This window comes from Carcharodon carcharias, chromosome 2 (assembly GCF_017639515.1).
Source record: "Carcharodon carcharias isolate sCarCar2 chromosome 2, sCarCar2.pri, whole genome shotgun sequence".
Lineage (NCBI taxonomy): Eukaryota > Metazoa > Chordata > Chondrichthyes > Lamniformes > Lamnidae > Carcharodon > Carcharodon carcharias.
Genome location: NC_054468.1, coordinates 211,545,960 through 211,569,018, shown reverse-complemented (window position 1 = coordinate 211,569,018; position 23,059 = coordinate 211,545,960). Strand labels below are relative to the sequence as shown.

General features: G+C 40.1%; 1 protein-coding gene across 1 annotated transcript in view; it reads left to right on the top strand.

Moving 5' to 3' along the window:
• Positions 1-23,059, top strand: part of fmn2b (formin 2b) — a 401,079-nt gene that overhangs the window by 261,018 nt on the left and 117,002 nt on the right. Inside the window, exons 12-15 of the mRNA XM_041207507.1 lie at positions 529-675; positions 3,606-3,665; positions 3,850-3,970; positions 21,057-21,149. Of these exons, the coding sequence (XP_041063441.1) occupies positions 529-675; positions 3,606-3,665; positions 3,850-3,970; positions 21,057-21,149 (421 nt within the window). The remainder of the gene's footprint in view (positions 1-528; positions 676-3,605; positions 3,666-3,849; positions 3,971-21,056; positions 21,150-23,059) is intronic.

The following is a 23,059-nucleotide window of genomic DNA, read 5'->3' as shown; positions in this document are numbered from 1 at the left end:
TGCATTTAGGTGAAGTGGGAACTTTCAGGGGACAGTAATTATATTATCATGAAACAAAAACAGAAAATGCTGGGAAACTCAGCAGATCTAACATCTGTGGAGAGAAAAATAGAGTTAACGTTTCGAGTCTGTATGACTCTTCTTCAGAACTAGAGAGAAGTAAAAATGTGATGAAGTTTATATTGTTTAAGGGTGGTGGTGCAGGTGAAGCTGGATAGAAGGCCAGCAGTAGGTGGGGGCAAAGGAGAGATTGACAAAGATGTCATGAACAAAAAGACAAAGGGGTGTTAATAGTAGTGGTACTGGCTCAAGTGTTGCCTAATTTATTGTATGCACTTGCTTGGCATTTTGAAATTTGGGGAAAATTATTTGCATCAGGCCCAAAACACTCTTGCATGAGTATGATTGTGTTCAAAAGGGTCAATTTTAGCACAATGGCCTTACAATGATCCACTGATCTCAGGACCAATGACTGAACAATAAAATCAAAGTTGTTAAACTAAAACATTTTTTCTGCCCTTGCCTCAGACACTCCAAACAAGTGCCAGTGTAAAACAGGTGTTGGGTCTAATTCTTGCTTTTGGAAACTACATGAATGGCGGGAACAGAAGTCGCGGCCAGGCAGACGGCTTTGGTCTAGAGATCCTTCCCAAGCTTCGAGATGTTAAGAGCAGTGTAAGTACATGATAGATGCACTAACTGTGACCGCTGGGCTGCTTTCAAACAAAGCTGAATCGAGATTCATTTGTAATTTACCAGTTGTCTGCTATTGCTGTGACATTATGTTGGGATCAATCAAAGTTTAGACACGCAGGTAGTGTCTACAGCTAAATTAGGGGAACTTGATGATTGACAGTTATCTGCAGGAAAAGTGCAGTAGTGTGAACATCTAGGTATCTTGAGCACTTTTTGTAGGATGTGTAGATGATGACTACTTACACCTGCTGGCCTCGAGGCAGTAATCAAAATTATATTATCCAGCATTCCCTGCAATGGTTATCTCCAGCGTTTGAGAGAGTGAACCTCGGAAGCAATGCCTTCCTTCCAGGGACAGATATTTTGGTTCAAAAGGCTGATGTGGGTTCTACTTGACGCTGGCTCCATATATGAGCAGAAGTGTAAGGGGACACCTGTCAGCACTGACTTTTATGTGGTTACAAAAGAGGCATCCATTGAGGAATTCTGCATCCATGTGACATTGTATCGAAGTGCACACTAGAGAAAAAGTACTTTGTGGTCCATGTAAGGCTGTTATACCAAGTACATGTCAGAAAGGAAAAGTTCTTTGAAGAACAGTGTGCAGGAGAACTAGCTTTGCAGGCTATTGGAAGGTTTCTGGTCAAAGGTTTGCTACTAACTTCTTAGTAATGTATGTAAAACAAATTTCCTGTTGGAACACAATTTTTATATAATTTTGAGTAAATTCCAATTGTTCAAGTACTGGTCAGAATTTTTTCTAGGAAGTTGCAAATGATCTTTTTAACACCTTAAGAAAATGAAAACTTAATTTGACCATTTTAAGAGTCGTTAAGAACTGCAGTTTCTAGTCTAGATATAAGCAAATACTGAACAAAATTAATATCTCATTTAATTTAGAGATAGTTTAGCTTAAAAAAGGGGCTGCGACCATTGACACCTCTTCAGAAACAGAATCTGACATTGGGAAGAGAGGGAAATTGTTGAATCTTTTCACTGAAACGAATAAGGTTGATAAACTTGGGATGTGGGTTGGAGAGGTTGTTCAGCCCAAGTGAAGGAAATGAGCACATTTATCAAAAATAGCATATTAAAGAGATTAACCTGAGCTCATTTCCTCCAGTAGCACAGAACAGCGCCAATTTGTTTCCAATTACTGAATCTGAAGACTATAAATATAGCTTTTGGCTATTTTTAATACGTGCTGAATCACTTCACAGCAAATTGGCCCAGAGTTGTACAGGTGTTTGTAAGCATTTTGAGTCATTAGCAGTGATGTGAATGTCTGAATAGTGCCAAATCGACTTGAGCCATCTTGCTCCCAGTATTCCTTTTAAAATATCAGTCACAAAGACTTTTGGTTAACTTAGAAGGGTGTACAAAAATGAAATAAGAAATGACTTTCTGACCTGATAGACCATATGCAATTGGCACCATTATCAATGAACTTCAACTTTATTGATGATGATCTACCTCCTGTAAATTAACTGTATGAAATAAATACTAAAACACCAGCTTAATCTTCAACTCCAATCAGCATAAGGTAGGCTTGATGGGTCAGCCGGTCATTTCCTGCTCATCAATTTCCTAGTTCCACAGGCTACCTTCTCTTTTAATTCCCAGCAAGACTGAACCCAGTGTTGTAATGAGAGTATTCACTCATCTATATCTTAAGCTTTCGTTCAAAGCTTAACCAGATGGCTAACCATCTAATTTACAATTTCTTAGATTGTGTTAAAAATAATTCCCTATATTTATAAATATACCTGTAGTTTCTAATGTTGCTTTCAGTTTATTAGCTTCATACTTGCGTGATCTTATGTTGTGACCACAGTTTAAAAATTTGGCTGCCTGTTAATGTATTTCCGCTTGCTCAAGGTCTAAACACTGTTCTCTTAGTCCTTATTAAATGAGAACAAGTTCAACTCTTTGAACTTGTTATCGTAGCCTAAAGCATGAGCCTTGAAATTAATTTTGAAATAATGATTTTGTTTTCTTTAAGCAGTGAATTATAATGACCTAATTGGGGGATTAAAGGAGTTAATAATCCTTGACAGTGTGGGAGCTGAATTAACGTGAATAGTTGCGATGACAACGTCACTGAAGCACTACTGGGCTAATGACTGTCAATATTGATCATCTGCCTCCTGCGCACCATCAGTAACCTCTCCATGTCAGTCATACCACGAATGGATGTTACAAGTATTTAGAAATGGACAGAAAAATAAATCTAAAAGAATGCAGTGTTTATCACAATTTCTTGTAACTTTCCTTCAACAGATTACTGACAATAACACCCCATCCCAGGGGTCACCAACCTTTTTACCCGAAGGGCCTTGTTTTAAAAAAAAGTTGTCCAAAATAAAAGCTATTGGGAGCCATAAAGTGAAAAAAAAATCACTATTTCTATATCGAAAATGTGCAACTTGTCTCTGGGAGAATGCATAATTTTCATGCATAAATTCAATGCTTTTATTTATTACATATCAATAGAAGCATGTCAAAATTAAAAGACATGTACTTCTAACTCTGAATTTTTGTGTTATCTTGATGTCTTTTGACATTTTGTACTTGTATCTCCAGTATTATGCATGTTGAGTGCTAAGATTAGCCTTTTGTCCCCACAACAAAAACCCAGCTCTTACTTTTCTCGACTCCTTTTAGGCTTTTTTTTTTGTGTGATAATGCAATCCATCTGGAAAAAATCTCTAAAGCAAGGCACCATGGCCTGGCAACCATTGTATGTATTTTTGATCCAGCTGAGGATTACAGGAGAGTGTCAGGAGTTTGGGCTGCCAGGATTTTGGGGACTTGCACCAATTTCTACATCTGTTATGATTGTCATTGTGGGAGGTAACGAAGATCCCACTATATTACCTTGTATCAAATGACTTCTTTATCTCTTTCAGGATAACAGCATTAACCTCCTGTTCTATCTGGTTTCCTATTATTTGCGTAATTTTGACAAGGTATGTTTTTAATATTTCTGAATAATAGATTATACATTTCTGGTAATTTTAAAAAAAGTATTATTACGTATAAACTGTGAATTGTTTTAGTTTTGCTAAAATGACTAGGTTGAGGTGCAGGGAAAACTTTGTAGTTGATAAATTTCCAATGTCAGCTTTCAAAATTCCAAACACCTTGTTTCAGGATGCAGGTACAGAACAAAGTATCTTCCCTATGCCAGAACCACAGGACTTATTTCAAGCTTCCCAGATGAAGTTTGAAGATTTTGAGAAGGACCTTCGTAAACTAAAGAAGGACTTGAAAGGTAAGTAATTTTCCCTCTAATCTTGCCCTGTGACCAATGTGCATATCACCCCATTTCATTGCACTGACAAGGAGCTATTAACAGAAGGATTACTAATTCAGCAAACTATTTGCCTACTGCTGCAGAGTTGTCCCTTTTCTGAGAGTAAGCTTGGCTTTTGTGTGCACTGTATTTATATAAAAGGTGACACAGATACAGTGTCCCAAAACCAGCAACCTTGGGACTGAGGCCATGCCGGATTTCAGGCCTGGCCGGATTTCTGGTTGGTGGTTTGGGTCAAGCTGGGTAGGTTCAAGGGTTGCCCAGAGTGCAGGAATAGACCAGTGTGCAAGTGGTAATGTAGATAACTAGTCAGGCATCACACCGCACCAATGCAACGCCTAGCCTAATTGCCCAGGTAAGTTTTTTCAAAAATTTTACTCAATTAAAATTGATGCATGGCACCTTCTTAAAAATGTCTGGTTTTTGGACGTTTCTGGCCTTTGGATAGCCAGATTTGAGGCACTGTACTGTAATTAGTTAAGTTTTGACTTTGTAATTAGATAGTGCTATTTGCTCATCAAGTAGATCACTTCTGTGTACTGTTTCATTCTTTTCGGCACCATTTTAAACTCTCTATCCCAATTGTTACTGAACTTACACATGCATTATAATGAAAATTTAGGTTGGAATTTTGTCAGTGGCACACCATTCCCAATGGCAGAACTGGAATTCCATGCAACTTCCGTTCTCTTTCTTTGCGCTGCTTCCCACACTATTCTAATTAAAATTTGAAGTGCTGGCGCCGTGCATGGGAAACATGGCAGGGCAAGCTTTTCTGTGGTGAAACCCACCATCAGCTGACAATGCTACAGCTACAGCTGGGCTCTAAAGGAACCTCCTGGTCAATAAGGCAGGCTATTCATCACAGCCACAACTTTCCAGTCCAACTCTATTGCCATTAACCTGAGACTTGTTGAGAGCACAAAAGTGGCACGGGTGTTTGTCAAATGTAAATTTCACCTGTAAGTAATTCACATTATGCCGGTTTCACTTTATTCATATCTGCATTTTCATTATTTGTCGAGTCGAGCTTAGTCAGACATTGACATGTACTGCCATGCCTCGTGGTTGGCACGCATTGATGGCTACAGGTGAGTTGGGGACATTTTAACTGTTGTTGGTTGGGGCCGGTGGGGGGGGGGAATAAAACGTTTTTGTTCCCTCTTTATTGAATGTTCATGATAGTGTCCAGTGTTGTACTCACCACTCTGTGGGACATGGCTGAATTTGCAAGCTCAGTTGGTCCTCCCTTCTATGTATTGTAAAGGACATTGTCTAAGATCACTCACAGCAGGGATATTTGAAATGTTGTAGATGAACTCAAAGCCCTGTAGGACTCTGCCACACAGCAACCTGAGATGGACCCACGTTTGGACAGTACTGATCTCACCTTTTTAGGCCCCTCATTTTCTCACCTTGACTGACTGCTCCCACCACCCCCAGGACACTAAGCCCTTCCCACTTCACTCCACCATGCCCCCGACCCCACTCCACACACCCTGCCTTACACTGTCTCACCCTTGCCAGTCCTGAGTCTCCATGCAAGTTGCCATTCTCCTGCTCCCCTTGCTTGTGCCAAGGAGTTAAGCAAGGAAAACAGCTTTCCTCAGACACAACTGCACAAAGCAGACTGGTGCATGCCACCTGTTAACAAACATGAACTGCATGCAAAGAGATTCTTATGCACTGCTGTCTTTATCTTAAGTTACGACTTGAGTTAAAAGCTAATTTGTAAATGTGCCACTACCAGTTTGTTCAGCCCACAAGCATGACCATAAGCTTCTGGTGGCCTGTCCACCTTGCTCTCAAGCTGACATCTCTGTCCTTGGCCTGCTGCACTGTTCTAGTGAATCTCAAGGTGAGCTTGAGGAACAGCACCTCCTCTTTCGATTAGGCACTTTACAGCCTTCTAAATTCAACACAAGTTCAACAGTTTCAGGCTGTGAACTCTGTCCCTCAACTCCCCCCACACACAGCACACCCCACCCCACCCACCGCCCCCAACCCCTCCAATTTCTTTCCTTTTCTTTGCATGTTTGTCTTCTTACTCTTGCTTTCAGATAGCAGCACACCTACTCTAGGCATGTTTTTGTTTCCTGCCCCATCAGCATTCCCTTTGGTTCTGTAAGGCTAACTCTTCAGACATTCAGTCTTTCTTATCTCCCACCTTATCGCAGACCTTCCTTTGCCTTTGTCCCACCCATCCCTTGCTCAAAAACATTTACATTTCTAACTTTTCCCACTTCTAATGAAAGGTCATTGAGCTGAAACATTAACTATTTCTCTCTCCACAGATGCTGCCTGACCTGCTGAGTATTTCCAGTGTTTTCTGTTTTTATCAGATCCCTGAGTATTGACATAAACGAATGGGTTTATTGTTAACCATAATCTCTGGCTTCAGGCAAAGAATCCAGTTTTAAAGAGGCAAAACTGGGAAATATTTTATGAACAAATAAGTCATTGGGACTAAGGAAAATTAAGTATACATTTCTCATTGACCCGGTGTGCAGGCAATGATGAGCCTGCCGGCCTCCTCTTTCCATTTGTGTCAATTACGCACTCAGCAGATTTCAGTTAACAATCCAGTATGCATGTAACATTATTCAAGTACAAGCTTCTTGTTAGAATTGCTTAGTTCCTCCCTTAAGACACCGGGCCAAATAAATTGAATTGAACATCCCATTGCAGCAAGAACATCAATCGGGCAGTATTGATTCGGTTTCCATTATCCACGCCTTACAATTTAAATTCAGTAGAAAAGAAGTGTCTATCATGGGTGGGGTGGGTACATTGGAACATTGGAAATAGGAGCAGCAGTAGGCCATTCATCCCCTCAAGACTGTTCTGCTATTCAATAATACCATGGCTGATCTACCTCAACACCATTTCTTACGCTATCCCTTGATATCTTTAATATCTCGAAATCTATCAATCTCTGTCTTGAATATAGTCAACGACTGAGCCTCCACAGCCCTCTGGGGTAGAGAATTTCAAAGATTCACCACCCACTGAGTGAAGAAATTCCTCCTCATCTCAGTCCTAAATGGCCCACCTCTTAGTCTGACTGTGTCCCCTGGTTCTAGGCCCCACAGCCTGGGGAAACATTCTCCCTGCATCTACCCTGTCGAACCCTGTAAGAATTTTGTACTAGTTCATGGGATGTGGGCGGCACTGGCTAGGCCAGCATTTATTGCCTGTCCCTAATTGCCCTTGAGAAGGCTAATTGCAGCAAGACTTCTTTACCCCTGCACTCAAATCCTCTTGCAATAAAGACCAAAATAGCATTTGCCTTCCTAGTTGCTTGCTGCACCTGTATGTTAGCTTTCAGTGACTTATGAACAAGGGTGCCCAACTCTTTTCGGAATCAACACTTCCCAATCTCTCCTCGATTAAGAAATACTCTATTTCGGTTTTTCCTACCAAAGTAGATAACTTCACATGTTTCCACATTATATTCAATCTGCCCACTCAGTTAGCCTGTCTAAGTCTCCTTGAACCAAGGCACTAGCAAGAATGAGGAACTGAAAGAAATTAATACTAGTAAAAAAAAGTATTACTGGAGAAATTAATGGGGCTGAAAGTTGCTAAATCCCATTGACCTGATGGTCTACATTCCCAGAGTGTTGAAAGAGGTGGCCATAGAGATGGTGGCAGCCTTGGTGGTCATCTTCCAAAATTCTACAGACTCTGGAATGCTTCCTGCAGATTGGAAGGTCACAAATGTAACCCCAATATTTAAAGCAAGGAGGGAGGAGAGAAAACGGAGAACTACAGACCTATTAACCTGACATCAGTAGTCGGGAAAATGCTAGAATCTATTGTAAAGGATGTGCTTACTGGACACTTAGAAAATAATGGTAGGAATGGGCAGATTCAGCATGGATTTATGAAAGGAAACATGGGACAGGATTTTACCATCAGCGAGCGGAGGCGGGGCCTGCTCACCGACACGGAATGACGTTGGGCGGAACTTGCGACATCACCCCGTTCCAGTTAAATTTTCAGGAAGGCCGGGGGTGCAGCAAAATCAGCTGCGAGCCCACCGACCTGTCAATGGCTAATTGAGGCCATTGACAGATCAATTAAAGTAATTAGTCGACCTGCCCGTCCAACCTTAAGGTTGGTGGGCAGGCCAGGAGCCCCGGCGGGAAGTAGAAAAAAGCATGAAACCTCATCCACAGGCAGGATGAGGTTTCATGTAGGGTTTTAAAAATTTTAATAGTGTTACTCTGAAAATTATGAACGTGTCCCAACTCATGTGACATTGTCACATGAGGGGACATGTAAGGGAATTTTTTTTTTTCTATTTTAATATTTTTGCACATAGAGCCGATCTCCCTGAGGCTGCACTTAGCCTCAGGGAGATGAGTGCGCTCTTTTGTATGCATGCGTGAAAGAGCGCACACTCGATTTTAGGCATTCCCCCCGCCCGTACAGGGAGCGCATAGCGCTTCCCTGCGGACGTCACACTGGGCGGGCCTTAATTGGCCCGCCCATGTAAAATGGCGCTGCGCCTCCGATTGGGGGGCGCCGATCGGAAGCGCGCCTGTACGCGCCCGCCCATCAAATTCCCCCCATAACGGGGGGAAAATTCAACCCATATTGTTTGACAAACCAATCAAGAGTTTTTTGAAGATGAAACTAGCAGACTAGATAAGGGAGCACCAGTGGATGTGGTGTATTTGGAATGTCAGAGGCTTTCAATCAGGTCCCACACAGGAGGTTAGTAAGCAAAATTAGAGCACATGGGATTGGAAGTAATAATGATGCCTCTTTGCATCCTCCCCACAGCTTCCATTCCCACCTAATTTTGTGAAATCAGCAAACTTGAAAATATTACATCTGGCCCCCTGCATCCAAATCATTCATATATATTGTGAATAGCTGGAGCCCAAGCAATATAACAGCCTGCCAACCTGACAATGAGAACCGTTTATTCCTACTCTGTTTCCTCTCCGTCAAGCAATTCTCAATCCATGCCACTTCCCATTCCTACCATTATTTTCTAAGTGTCCAGTTAGCACATCCTTTATAACAGATTCTAGCATTTTCCCTACTACTGATGTCGGGTTAACAGGTCTGTAGTTTCCCCATTTTCTCTCTTCCCTCCTTGCTTTAAATGTTGGGGTTACATTTGTGACCTTCCAATCTACAGGAAGCATTCCAGAGTCTGTAGAATTTTGGAAAATGACCACCAATGCTGCCACCATCTCTATAGCCACCTCTTTCAATACACTGGGATGTAGACCATCAGGTCAATGGGATTTAGCAACTTTCAGCCCCATTAATTTCTCCACTACTACTTTTTTTTACTAGTATTAATTTCTTTCAGTTCCTCATTCTTGCTAGTGCCTTGGTTCTTTGAGTATTTTTGTCAGGATTTTTACATCCTCCTCCAAGAAGACTGACACACACTATCTGTTTAGTTTCTGCACCATTTCCTTGTTCCCCATTATAAATTCTCCTGTCTTTGTCTGTAATGTTTCCACATTTGTCTTTGCTAATCTCTTCCTTTTTACATACTTGGAGAAGTTTTTTAAGTTAATTTCTATGCTTCTCATTAATTTACTTTATCAATTTCTTGGTCTTCCTTTGCTGAATTCTAAAATTCTCCCAGTCCTCAGGCTTATTGTTTTTTTTTTGGCAGCTTTATAGCCCTATTCCTTGGATCTAATTCAACCTAACTTCCCTTGTTAGCCAAGGTTGGATTACTTTTTCCTGCTCGGTCTTTGTGCCTCTAATGTAAATTTGTTGTAAACCATGTATTAATTATTTAAATGCTAGCCATTGCCTGTCTACCATCATACCTTTTAATGTAATTTCCCAACCTACCACAGCCAATTTGCCCCTCATACCTTTGTAGTTTCCTTGGTTTAGATTTAAGACCCTAGTTCCAGATTGAACAACATCACTTTTGAATCAAATTTAAATTTCATCAAATTATGGTCACTCTTCCCTAGAGGCTCCTTGACAATGAGATTATTAATTATCCCTTTCTAATTGTAAATTACTCTACCTGAAGTAGCCCGTTCTCTAACTTGTTCCTCAACATACTATTCTAAAAAAAAACATCTTGCATACATTCTAGGAATTTGTCCTCCATATCATTTGTGCCAATTAAGTTTACCCAGTCTATATGTAGATTGAAGTCCCCATAATTACTGCATTACTCTTGTTACATGCACTTCTAATTTCCTGATTTATCCCTGCCCTACACTACCACTGCTGTTTGGTTGCCTATTTAAAAAAAACTCCTACCAATGTTTGCTGCCCCTTGCTGTTTCTTCGCTCCATCCAGACTGATTCTACATTTTGATCTTCTGATCTGAAATCCTCTCTCTCTATTGTATTGATCTCATCCTTTTATTAACAGCACTACCTCACCTCATTTTCCATTTTGCCTATACTCCCTAAATGTTAAACATCCTTGAACATTCAGTTCCCAGCCTTGGTCACCTGGAGCCATATCTTCATAATTAGATTATACCTGTTTACTCCAATTTGTGCTGTCAATTCATTTACCTTGTCGCAAATGCTGTGTGCATTCAGATGGTGCCCTTAATTCTGTCTTTTTATTATTTTCGCAACCTCCAGCTTTACCTGTTGGTGTGTATTTTTAAGGTTGTACTCTCTGCCCCTTCCTGCCACACTCTGATTATCATTTCCTTTATCGCTACCTTGCTCCTTTGCACTCTCCTCTCTCTTTACGTAATCACGCTGTCCTTCACTTGATTCTGCACCCCCATTATTTATTTTAAAGTCATCATACGACTCGCCAGAACACTGGTTCCAACATGGTTCAGGTGAAGACTATCCCAACAGTACAACTCCCACTTTCCCCTGTAATGATGCCAGTGCCCCATGAAGCAAAATCCATTTCTCTCCCAACAATCTTTGAGTCACGCATTTAACTCTCCAATATTATTTACCCTACTTGACTTTGCTTGTGGTTCAGGTAATAATCCATAAATTATTACCTTTGAGGTTGTGCTTTGTAATTTAGCCCCTAGCTGCTCACGCTCTCTAAGCAGAACCTCTTCCTTAGTCCTGCCTATGTCATTGATAGCTACGTGGACCATGACAAATATATCCTTCCCCTCCCACTGAAGCCCAGAGCAGATGTACCAAACCCTGTCACTGGGCAGGCAATATAGCCTTCTGGATTCTTGCTGTTAGCTAAAGAAAACTGTGTCTATCCCCCTGACTGTGCTCTTCCTAACTACCAATACATTCCTATTAACTTGTTATTTCATAATGTGCCTTCATTTTTACACCATATATACACTGATACACAGACCAGTGCCATGATGACTATCTACGTTGCAGTGAAATTTTTTTAATTCATTAGTTTTCCAATTGCATTGAAACATTTGGATATGTTGCAGTAAGTTTATTAAACACACATTCTCATCAATTGCAGTGACATCAGTAATACATGAAGGTCAATGCATTTCAGAAACGTTTGACTATTAGCTTTTTGGAAAAAAGTAGTTTGTATTTCCGGGGGTAGGGGAAAGAGAAATCCTGGCAATTGAATGAAGATCCCTGAGAGATGATAATTTGCCTCCATTAGCTGATATTTGTAAAGGAAATGAAAATATAGTTTGTTTTTTAAAAGTTAAAATTTAAAAAGTATAGGACATTGTTGAAAATGGACGTAATTTAGCTTTCAAAATAATAATGGTAAAAGATTAGGATGTTGTTTGCTTTTGTTGTGCAATAATTCTGACACAGAGCAAAAACCCAAGGGGAAATATTTTTACTACACCAGAAATACTTCTGGTTGCGAATGTTTCCTCTGAGCCACCACTAATTAGATATTTGAAAGCAGTTAAACATAAAATTTACCAATGTCAGATTAGGATTATAATTGGCTGTTGCTTATTTTTAGGACAACTGTGTTTGAAGTGGTAGAAAAATTATGTATGTATCATTTATGTTTTGAGAAGAGATTCCTTTTCATGAGTTACTGTGCAAAATAGGTTTCAAGTGGACCGTTCTTTGTCTTTCAGTTGCACAAAACCTTTTCTTTCAGGGTAGTAAGTAGTGATAAGTCGGTAGACTGTAATGGACAAAAGAACAGCATTGAACTACTGTATGTAGTTTGAATTAAGCCCCCAACAACTGTTTCGCCTCCACATATCATAGCTTTGTGGAAGCCCAATCTAGCCTTTCTTTGAGGCAAGTGACATGTAGTTTGTACAGCAACCCGATCTGCTATTGATAGGCCACAGCTGTCAGCATCCTTCCTTGGCAGTCATAGCAAGTGATGGCTTTTTGCTCCAACTCTATTCTATGCTGGAAATTCCAGCAATCACCACATGACTTCAATCAACTCAACCCGCAGAGAGATGTTTTTAGATTACCCATCTTTCAAGAGAGCCAACATGGCTTTTAGAAATTCAGTCTCTTGCAAATTCTACAGCTTGACCCTTCCCCAACTCATATTTTCAATTCCTATCCCAAAACAAAATTGAAAAATGCATGCAATGAAATTAAAGTATTCCTGAGATTTGTTGTGTAATACACTCTATTCCATACAATGTTCAAATTCAAACCATTTAGAGACATGACTAGTTCAAATACCCTAGATTTACTGCAACATGGCTTGCTGATGGGTCAAACCATCCTTTCAGAAAAGGACATCCTGAAGTAACAGTTTATTTCAGTGCACACTGAACATCCACCACTTGATCCAGGGAGATGGTGGCTTAGTGGTAATGTCACTGGACTAGTAACCCAGAACCCTAGGCTCAGGCCCTGGGAACGTGAGTTCAAATCCCACCGTAGCAGCTGGTGGAATTTGAATTTATTTAATAAAATCTGGAATCTAAAGCTTACTACCATCAATTGTTCTAAAAATCCATCTGCTTCACTAATGTCCTTTGGGAAAGGAAATCTGCTGTCCTTAACCTCATCTGCCCAACATGTGACTCCAGATCCACAGCAATGTGGATGACTCTTAATTACCCTCTGAAATGGCCTAGAAAGCCAAAGAGTCCAAGGAAAATTAGGGATCCCCACATCTCATGAAAGAAGAAAAGAATGCATCAGCAGAATTAGTAGATTATTTGTGCACATAGCTCATTAAATACATGTTTAGCAATAACTGCTTACCTTGTGCAGAGTACTCAAAGTAGGTAGTTTAAAGAATAAGCTGAAGCCTAAACCATACAATCATTAGGTATTGCAAATTCATCCCATTTCCTTTGTAATGATTGCTGTTAAGTTAAGGGCATGCTAATTTGTGATTACTACTCCCATTTCTAATATCTCAAATTGGTTAGATAGAGGATATAGCTCATTTTGCTAGCCACTTTAGGAACCTGTGTATGCATTGCTGAAAAGAGAGACATACTGTCAAAGCTTTTCATCATGCATTCAACAAGATGGGCAAAAAATTTCAAAGGGAACAGCAATTTATACTGCATGAGAACAGGGCGCTGATTGGTTGGCATGTTGTTTCTGGTCATGGCGTTGCTATGGAGAATGCACCAGGAAACTATGGTCCCTCATGCTTTTGTTTAATTCAGAAATGCAATGCATGGACATGTTCCTTTTGCCTGCAGGGGACAGGTCCCTGCATCTGAATATATGTAGCTTCTAGCAAGTGTAAGTGAGCCACATTGGAAGCCTGACAGATCATCTTAAATTGGTTTTTAATGTAACTATTAGCAAGCTTAGGATTGTTCAGCAAATGCTGTCCAATCACAGAATCACATCTAATGCTATGTTCTTTATATTTTGCAATTTGGTGTTATTACATACCTTATTTTAACTTGCACTTTCATGTTCAGACTCTGCATTGTTCTTCAACAGTTCCCAAATCTGGTTAAGAAGCTAGGAACGTTGGAGGCCTGCAGAGATTTAGGAGTCTATGTACAAGTTGTTGGGTACAAAAATAGTCAAAAGGCTAATGGAATGTTGGCCTTTATAACTTGAATTTGGGAATAAAATGGGAAGGAAATTTTGTTCCAACTCTGCAAAGCTCTGGTTAGACTACATCTGGAGTACTGTGACAGCTCTGTGCACCACGCCTTGGAAGGATATATTGACCTTGGAGCATTGCACAGATTCACTGGAAGGTCTGATTATGAGGCAAGATTGTATAAATTAGGCTTGTATTCCCTGGAACAGAAAAGGCTAGGGGGTAATTTGTTTGAATTTTTTAGGATTTTTGAAAAGAATTGATAGATTTCATAGTGCGAAGGCTTTCTTCTGTTGGTTGGGGGCATTTAGGATAAAGGAGCATAACCTTAAAATTGGAGCTAGGTCATTTAGAAAGGATGGTAGAAGTAGCTTGATGAATAGTTTTAATTCTTGTGATGAATGGATTTTTACTAGACAAGACAGCTGGATGAAGTTGATCAGCTACGATCTCATAGAATGTTGGAAAAGGCTCAAGGGGCTGAATGCCCTACTCCTTTTCCGATGTTCCACAGTTAGGAACATAGGCAAATTGGAGACTATTCATCCCTTTGAGCCTGTTCTGCCATTTGATAAGATCATGGCTATTCTGACTGTAGTCTCAACTCCACTTTCTTGTCTGCCCTCCATAATTTACGACTCCCATGCCTATCAAAAATTTATCTAACTCAGCCTTGAATAAATTCAATGACCCAGCCTCCATTGCTTCCTGGGGAAGAGAATTCCACAGAATAACTACTCTCAGAGGAAAAAATTCTCCTCATCTCCATCTTAAGAGAAAGGCCTCTTATTCTTATAACGCCTTGGTTTCACAGGTCCCAGACACCCCTGTAGAGGGCGTCAGCACTGTTTCAGTCATCTACTTAGAGCAACTTTCCATGCAAGCTAAATGGAAATTAAATAGATAAGCGCAAATCTAACACTGGATGCTATGCATTTGCCAGTGACAGTAAATTCTGCCCCAATATATTCATCAGTGCTCATTATTTTGCAATATCAGATTCTGCAAGTCACCTTCAGAAACAGAAAAATATATGTAAAATCCACTATGAATAGTGTGAAATGTTTTAATCAAAGCCAAGTTCCTGGTGCGGTTCTTGTGTTTAATTCCTGGCATAGTATGGAGATTTCTTATTTCTGTATCTGAAGACATGAATATTGCATGTTTAAAGTTTACTTGCCCTGGTGAAGCTAATATTTACACATCTGGGAGTTGTTGTGGTGGTACCTGTAATATTCTGGGCCAGAACATAATGCTACTTAAACTTTTTTGTGTATTTCTGTCCCCCTCCCATGAAATACTGCAGTCTCATAGTCTGACACTATTGCACTTCCAGCTCAGTCATTCAATCTTCAACCATCCCACTGAGCTTGGCATGTAGGTCTGACTCTCCAATTCTCTTTTGCTTCGGCTGTTATGCTGCTTCCTTTTTCAGCTGCCTAGGCTCTAAGCTCTGGAATTCCTCCTCAAGCTACCTCCACCTTTCTACCTCTCTCCCTTTCTTTAAGGCACTTCCTAAAACCTACCCCTTTGAAGCTTTTGGTCACCTTTCCTAATATCCATTTATGTGGCTCAATGTCAATTTTCTTGCTTTGTAATCTCTCCTGTGAAGTTGGGACATTTTATTATGTTAAAGGTGCTATGTGTCCATGACTTTTATGTAGGGTGTGGAGGCAAGAATTGGATCAAGGAGAACAAAATGCATCGCGCCTACTCGAATACAGTTGATTGCTAACGAACAACATAGAACCACTGTCAGTCATTCTTGTGACACCCATGGCTTAGATTATTCCTCTGTTGAATTTATTGCAGAATGGTATTGCAGTGCTCCTTTGCTTTCTGGTCAAATACTGGAATAGGTTTGGAGAAATAGATGTGGTTGTTGGCAAAGCCCAAATGTGAAGCGTCATTTCTTGTAGAAAGTTGTGCAGTTTTAATTTCCATCAATAGGAGTGATCTTTTAAGAATGCTCTGTTTTTTTAAATTTTGCCCCAGTCACTGCAGTTCCTCACACATGCTTTGCTTCTGGTAATTTTGGTAGACTCTGCTCGCCACCCGTTTCCAACTTCAGACATATTTCCAAGGATGAAGTCAAATTTGTGGCAAGCTACATATATAATAATATGGAAAGTAACATTACAGAGGTGATTAAAGCCATGATTTATCCCCCATGCTAGCGTTTATGTAGCCTGATATATGACATGCTGGGGAATGACTATTGCAGATTACTGTACCAGACCCCTCTGCTCTTGAATTGTCTTGGAAAGTGTAGCTTTAATATAATAAAACTTTGGCCATGCTATGATTATCTGAACTAAATTTAACCGACTCTGTGCTCAACAAGTATTAGACAATGCAACTAAAAAATAAAAGTAGGCATTTTTGTCACTATATTAGCATTATAAATGGGTTCATGAGGTGACTAGATGTGTATCTAGCAAAAAGGATATGCCCATATGGTGAAAAGATGAAGACCAGCCAAAAAAGGTTCCTGTCTTTTGTCAGCCTAGGCTAGGTTTTCTCCACTGTCTCTGCCAGACTCATTTTCTAACCACTTGTAAACTTCGATTCCTCCAAAACCTTCCATTTAGCCTCTTTTATACCGAATATTGCTTATACAATATGCCGTCCCTCCCTGTGTCTGCAACCTCCTCCAGCCCTATAAGAATGCTATGTTCCTCCAACTCTGGCCTCTTGCACCTCCCAACTCCTTTTGCCCTACTATTGGTTGCTATGCATTTAGCCACTAGCCCTAAGCTCTGGAATTCCTATACTGAATTCCTTTGCCTATGTACCACACTATCCTCCTTTAAGACCCTGTTTAAAACTCTGTACAAGCTTTTAGTCACACCTCTTACTACCTCATCATTGAACTTGGCGTAAAATTTTGCCTGATTATGATCCAATGAAGCACCTTATAGCGTTTTCTATGTCATGTGTACAGGCGCTATATTAGCGAAGGTCTTGCATTTACATGGCATTCTTAACTACAAATTGTGTTTTGTATTAGTTCAAAATTGACCTTTTTTTAAAAGAAAAGGCAAGTTCTATATTCAAGCCATTTATCTTGTAGTTTTCTTTTTGAAAGAATTTGCTGGTTCTAATGTGAAACAAGGATCTGTTCCTTAGAATTTGTAATGTTGTTTCTTTAAAGAAAAAGCTGTACAAGATCCTGAAAAAAGAGTTCTGATGAAGAAGTTGATGGACTATATTGATTTAAGAATCTGTAGCACTGTTTCTCATTTAGATAAATGACTGCAAACTGAGCAAACAGACTGGAAAGCTTGCCTTGCCTGCCTGTCGCCTTCTCTCCACATTTAGCAAATGTCTGTGGCTAAATGCAGTTTGTTCAGACTAACACCACGCTTCGGGTAGAGGTTTAGTCTGGGCAACTAAGGACTCCCTGCAGGCAAGTTACATTGATAATGAGTCAGATGTTCACATCCTGAAGTCACGATGACAGAGTGTGCTTGTTCAATGCAGTTTCACCAAAATACCCATCTGCTACTGCTCGGATTTATCTCCTGCCTTTTAATTTCATGAACTCAGCCAGAATGGCCCAGCCACACTGCCAGCGTGAGGTGGGGAGGGGGGTGGAATTTTCCAAAAAAAAGGTCCATAAAGGTAGTTAGATTAAAAATAGCTGATGCAAGCTTAATATTGTTTTGCTGGACAAGTTATTTTTTCTAAGTTATCTCTGTCTGTGTGGCTTTTGCAACTCTGTTGCAGTGAAGGGGGAGCAGGTTGACTGCCAGTACCACTTTCACCAATGAACAAGGGGCATTAGAGCTTATCAGGTGAAATTGCCTCTTTTTCTTCTTCTTCCCTTCTCCCCATCCCTATGGCCAACCTTTCTGGGATGAATCAAACCTATGCACCCCCCCCCCCCCCCCCCCCCCCCCCCACCCCACCCACCTCCCCCCCCCCCCCCCCCCCCCCCCCCCCCACCGCGCCATTTTGTTGCTCTGAGTATTAATGCTAATTGATACACAATGTTTCAAAGATACCTTGAAGCATGGCAGCATTGACATTAATGACTGTGAGGAGCTTGCTGCCAATCGTTCAGAATGGCGACAAGTTCCATCCTACTGCATCATACTTCTACTCGCAACGTCTTAATAATGAGACAGCGTGGTGGTGACAGAGAAGGAAAAGAAGCAAATTTTGCCCTGAGGATGCCATCTCCTGAGACATGCTGCTCCTTGTGCCCAAAGATCTATGGGCTGGGAATCAGCCTGTTTAGTCACATGGCAGAAACTCTCCACCTTGAGTAGACATCATGCTCAAATCGAGGGACAGTTGACAGTGATTAATGCTAATGTTGAACTATGCTACGCAGCCTTCAAATTTAAATGTAATATTCATTTTTGTTATGAACTGTTAATGTAAATCTGAGAATTTGGGAACTCCAGACCCTTATGCTTTATTGCTACAGCGGGTGGTCTCTTCATCCAACAGATCAGTGGGCAGGTTACACAGCCCATTTTAACCTGCCTGCTGTGGTGGTGCACGTAAAATAGAGCATTCATGAACTTGGGCTAATGTTTCAGGTCAATAATCTTTCATCAAATGCTGAGGCACGATGAAAGGACATGCTGAGAGTTTCCAGCATTGGCAGTACTTTTGGTTTTGTGCTTCTGTTTTATATTTTATGTTGTAGTCATTAGTTTCTGTATGATTTCCTTTTACATTAGAGAGCCAGCATGCAGTTTAAAAAATCCACTTAAAATCATAGTTTCTTTGGCCTGTTGCACCCCTGCTGGCTCTTTGGAAGAGCTGTCATACTTGGTTCTACCACGTACCACCCCTCTGTTTTTTTTGTCCTCAACTTAAGTACCTAATTCTCAGGAAAAACCAACCCAACCCCCTTCTAAAATAATTGATGGAATCAGCTCCCCACCATTTCAGGTAGAACAATCTAGATCTCAGCAACTGAGTGGGAGAAAAAAAATTTCCTCATATCTCCTTTAGATCATTTGTCAGTAATTTTAAATCTATTCCCTATGACCCGTCTCTGTTCTGTCTATAAATATGACCGTAACCTTCATGTGGCTTACCAGCCCCATTCCTACCTTGCCAGCTTTGGCCTCCTGTATCTTTTCGACCAAACTTGACGTAAACTTCAGAAACAGTATTTCATTTTGTTCATGGTCAGATCTGAAGATTGACTTTAGCAACTTCAGAGTGTGGCCAACTTTCCTGATTTCTTTGAATCAAGGGGTGCTGGGAATGCAGGTATGTCTGTCAGCATCACTAGGAAGGTTGGTTGGCATTTTATCAGAAGAGCCATGGGAAGGGTGGGCCTGTGGCCTGTAATTTAGCCTGCCTTTTTTTTTCTTTCCTTCTGGATGTATAGTAGTGGCATTTTGTGTATTTGAAATATTTTTAATGGTGTTTTGTGTCAGAGATCTGCGTGTCTCTGGGGAAATCAAGGCCTGAGTTCAAGGGATTTGCTGAAGCTAGTATTACACAAGCTGTATGAAGAGACTTACAAGTTAACTCCTAGAAGGTAAAGGGACTTTCAACTTGGAGATTTTGTTTCATGACACCTCACTGGACATTCATGGAGTGTACCAAGATTTGTTGTTTATATAGTCATGTCCCTTTAGTGGGGAGCCCAGTGATGGAAACAGCTTAAGAAATGATAAACTCAAAGCCTCAAAAAAATGTAATGGAAGGTAAGAGAGTATCAGAGTTTTGAACTGGACATTGAGAAAAGGGGCTTATGGTCACTGATCTTTCAGTTTTCTTTGTTGTGCATGGTGTAGTATGTTTTTTTTTTGCACGACCACATATGGACAATATGTTAAAGGGGGCAACTTGTGAGGGGCCCGTGTAGTACTTTCACAATTTTCTGCACTATCGCACAGTTTAGAGGGAAAGTTACTTATGATTTTGTGCGGAATGTAGCATGACTTCCAGTTTACTGAGTCCACAAAAAGGTCCGTCATTTTCCAGAAGCATGTCTGTCGTTTGTCCACGACAAAAAGAATCCTAACAGCTAGATTTCTTGGGAACATTCAAAACACTTGACTCACTGTAATAGAGCGCAAACCTCTTCCAAATCATTTGAGGTCATGCGTAGCAGCTCCATCCAACTCTCTTCTCCCAATGTAGTATTTTCCCCAACCTTAATTACTGTGTAACATTTGTCGCACCTTGAGCAACGCCATGGATGATCTATTTTTATTTGTACATTGGCTATTAATTGCGTCTGACCCTGTGGAGTAATTTGAGGTGGTTTAGAAATTTAAGATAATTCACTTGATATATAATGCAATTGTTGAGCAAAGCAATTGCTCAACCTGTTTCTGAGGAAAAATACATGCTCTCAATTATGTATTCTTGCTGATTTTTACTCTGTGGAGGAAGGAGTGATTTTTTTTTTAATTGGACGCTTGTAATCTTCCAAATAATTTGCTGTTAAGCCAGACATCTGATCACTCTGAATCTGAAAACTGATCTGTAGGGATTGTGCCACCATCATTTGTGTCGAAATAATGTTTGAGGCTAATGACACTCTCCATTGTATAAAGATGTATGCTAAAGCAACATCAGACATGGAGCAGATCCATGGTTAAATGCAAATATCCAAAAGACGCTGTCCACGTTATGCCTCTCCAGTGTTGGCAAGATGCTGCTTCCAGAAAGCCACCTGGCTCACTATTTGAAGTGCACTGAATGATGTTCAATAACTATTTCTGTGGCCAATACAAATTAACCTTGCTGCAAGATCTTAAATATTGTCTTTGTCTGTCTAAGTGCCCTTTTAATGATATGATGTGTGAATTTTTGGCATCAATTTTAATTATTACAAGTGTGGGGTCACATTCCTTCAGGTTTTTATTGTTGGAGAATTAAAAAATGCAACATTTCAAGTTTTATTTTCTTTGCCTGATGTCATGAGTATCAAGAAACATGTTTTGATCGAATATCCCAAGAACCTATAAATCTAACACCACCATCAAAAGTCACCTTTGGGTTAGAATAATTATGCATATTATTTTGGGGAACTATATATAATTTTGTATGCCCATTTCAAAATACAAGTAGCAAAAGTCATGATGTTATTGGACTTGATAGTCATTGGGGGGCTTTTCACCTTTCTTTTTGCAGCTTGTGAGACAGAAATGGGAAAAGTCTGCCGCCTTTCACCAGAAGAGCATCTACAGCCTTTTAAAGACAAAATGGAAGAATTCATTAATCAAGGTAAATGGAGCAGAGTTCAGGCTTTTTATAAATAAAAGACCAGGTAAGTGATATTATGTAGTTTAATCATGACAATATTTGTTTTGGCATGAAACATTGCCAACTGACACAATTAATCAGTGTCATAAGTACATTGGCAGCATATCGGCCCTGGTGAGAAGTTCTTGGGATGCAAAACAAAAATACTTTGTACCAAACTTTAAATTGCTTTCTTAGACTATATATAACCATATTATTAGCTTTCTTCAATAGCATTATAAAGATATTTATAACCGAGGCAGGGCTATTAATCATGAGAACACTTTTTTAATGATCCTTGTCAGTGGTTTGGGAGCAGATTTTTCCTCCTCAATATTTATCTCCTGCAAGCACACAGAATTCCTTTTTTTATTTCATAAAATAGCAGAAGTAGATGACAAGTTGGCCATTTGAGGAGAATGAGTCAAACTTATAAATTTGTTTCTAAATTATGGCCTGAGGGCAACATGGACCCAGCAGACCAGCCACCTCGTTACCTATTAGTGCTTGTGTTTTCTATTGACTTTCTTGTGCTCTTTGCATTTTGGGGGTCCGGAGATTTGGAAAGGACTGTTTTCAGCCCAGTTTCAGTTGGTGGATACATCCTAAATCTAAACAGAAGTGTTCTGTTCTACAGACTGCGATACCTGCAGACTAATGGGATGATCATTTTAATATGGCCAGTGGCTTCCATGTTATGCACCCAAGTAGATTCCAAAATGCGAAAGCCTTTCTATCCAGTCTTTGTTACTTGGAATTCTGATCCTTCAAAGCACTTCAAGCCCATGTTTTATTCAAATGTTTTAACGGTGCGGGGACTGACGGTTGTAATCCTGCTTGGCTACTATAGCCTACTTGTTAATCTGTTGGTCACAATTATTATTTTCAGGCCACACATTCTTATAAGTGTAATACTTTATCAAGCACAGTAATTGGTTTTCCAACGCTGCGTTTTCCATTGGTCAGCTCAGAAAGCTCTTTGACTATGATGTGCAATTAGTTGGGGCGCACTGAAATTCATATCATCCAAATCTTGAAATCTTAAAGGTGTAAAATCCATGACCATAGGATACCAAGTTAAGTGGTCACATTGGACAGGTAGGTCCTCTGAAGCTATCAAAGAAATGTGAACCTATCAAATGCGTACAAGAATGTCAGGCAACTTTTTTTGGAAAATTCTAATTCAAGCTGCCAATAAAGGCCCTTGAAGTATTTAGAGCTAGATCTGCAACAGAGTAATGGTTGATTTTTTTTTTTAAGTTGAACTTCATGCGTCACCTAAGTATGTCCACAATTAAACTCTGGTGGAATTAACCCATTTTGAAATTGTTTGATTTCACTGTTTATTTCAAAATTCGCACCCGATCATAACCATAAATGCCATTGTAGTCAAATGGCATGTCAGCACTTCTCTGCTTCTGAATGGGGTGTGAGCGCAATCTGGGGCCTTTATGCAACTAAAAGTCATTAATGGACAGTCTACAATACAGGCGTACAGGGTCACCTTTGATCAGTGGAGGTACATGGCAGCTAGAAATATTTTTTTAGAAATAGAACACCTTTTGCTTTGTAAGAAATTTATTGTTCTGGAAACCCGTTTCAGAGAAGGAGTAACATAATGTATAGTTCTTAAACAGCCTTTCTTCTCCAGCACTCAAAAAATTATAATTTTATTTGCTGTAGATATTGACTTTAAAACCACAATGCCTCAATGTTATTTTATTTTTAAACATTTTTCCAAAGCCCCAAGACAGTAAAGTTTGTTTACTTTCAGAGCTGTCCATCAAGCATGTGGGTGTGTGGCTGGGATCACAGGCTGCTGTCAAACTGGAGCCTATAGTCCTAGTCTTGCTGCCATGCTTGACTGACGGCTCCAAAAGTAAACAAATATA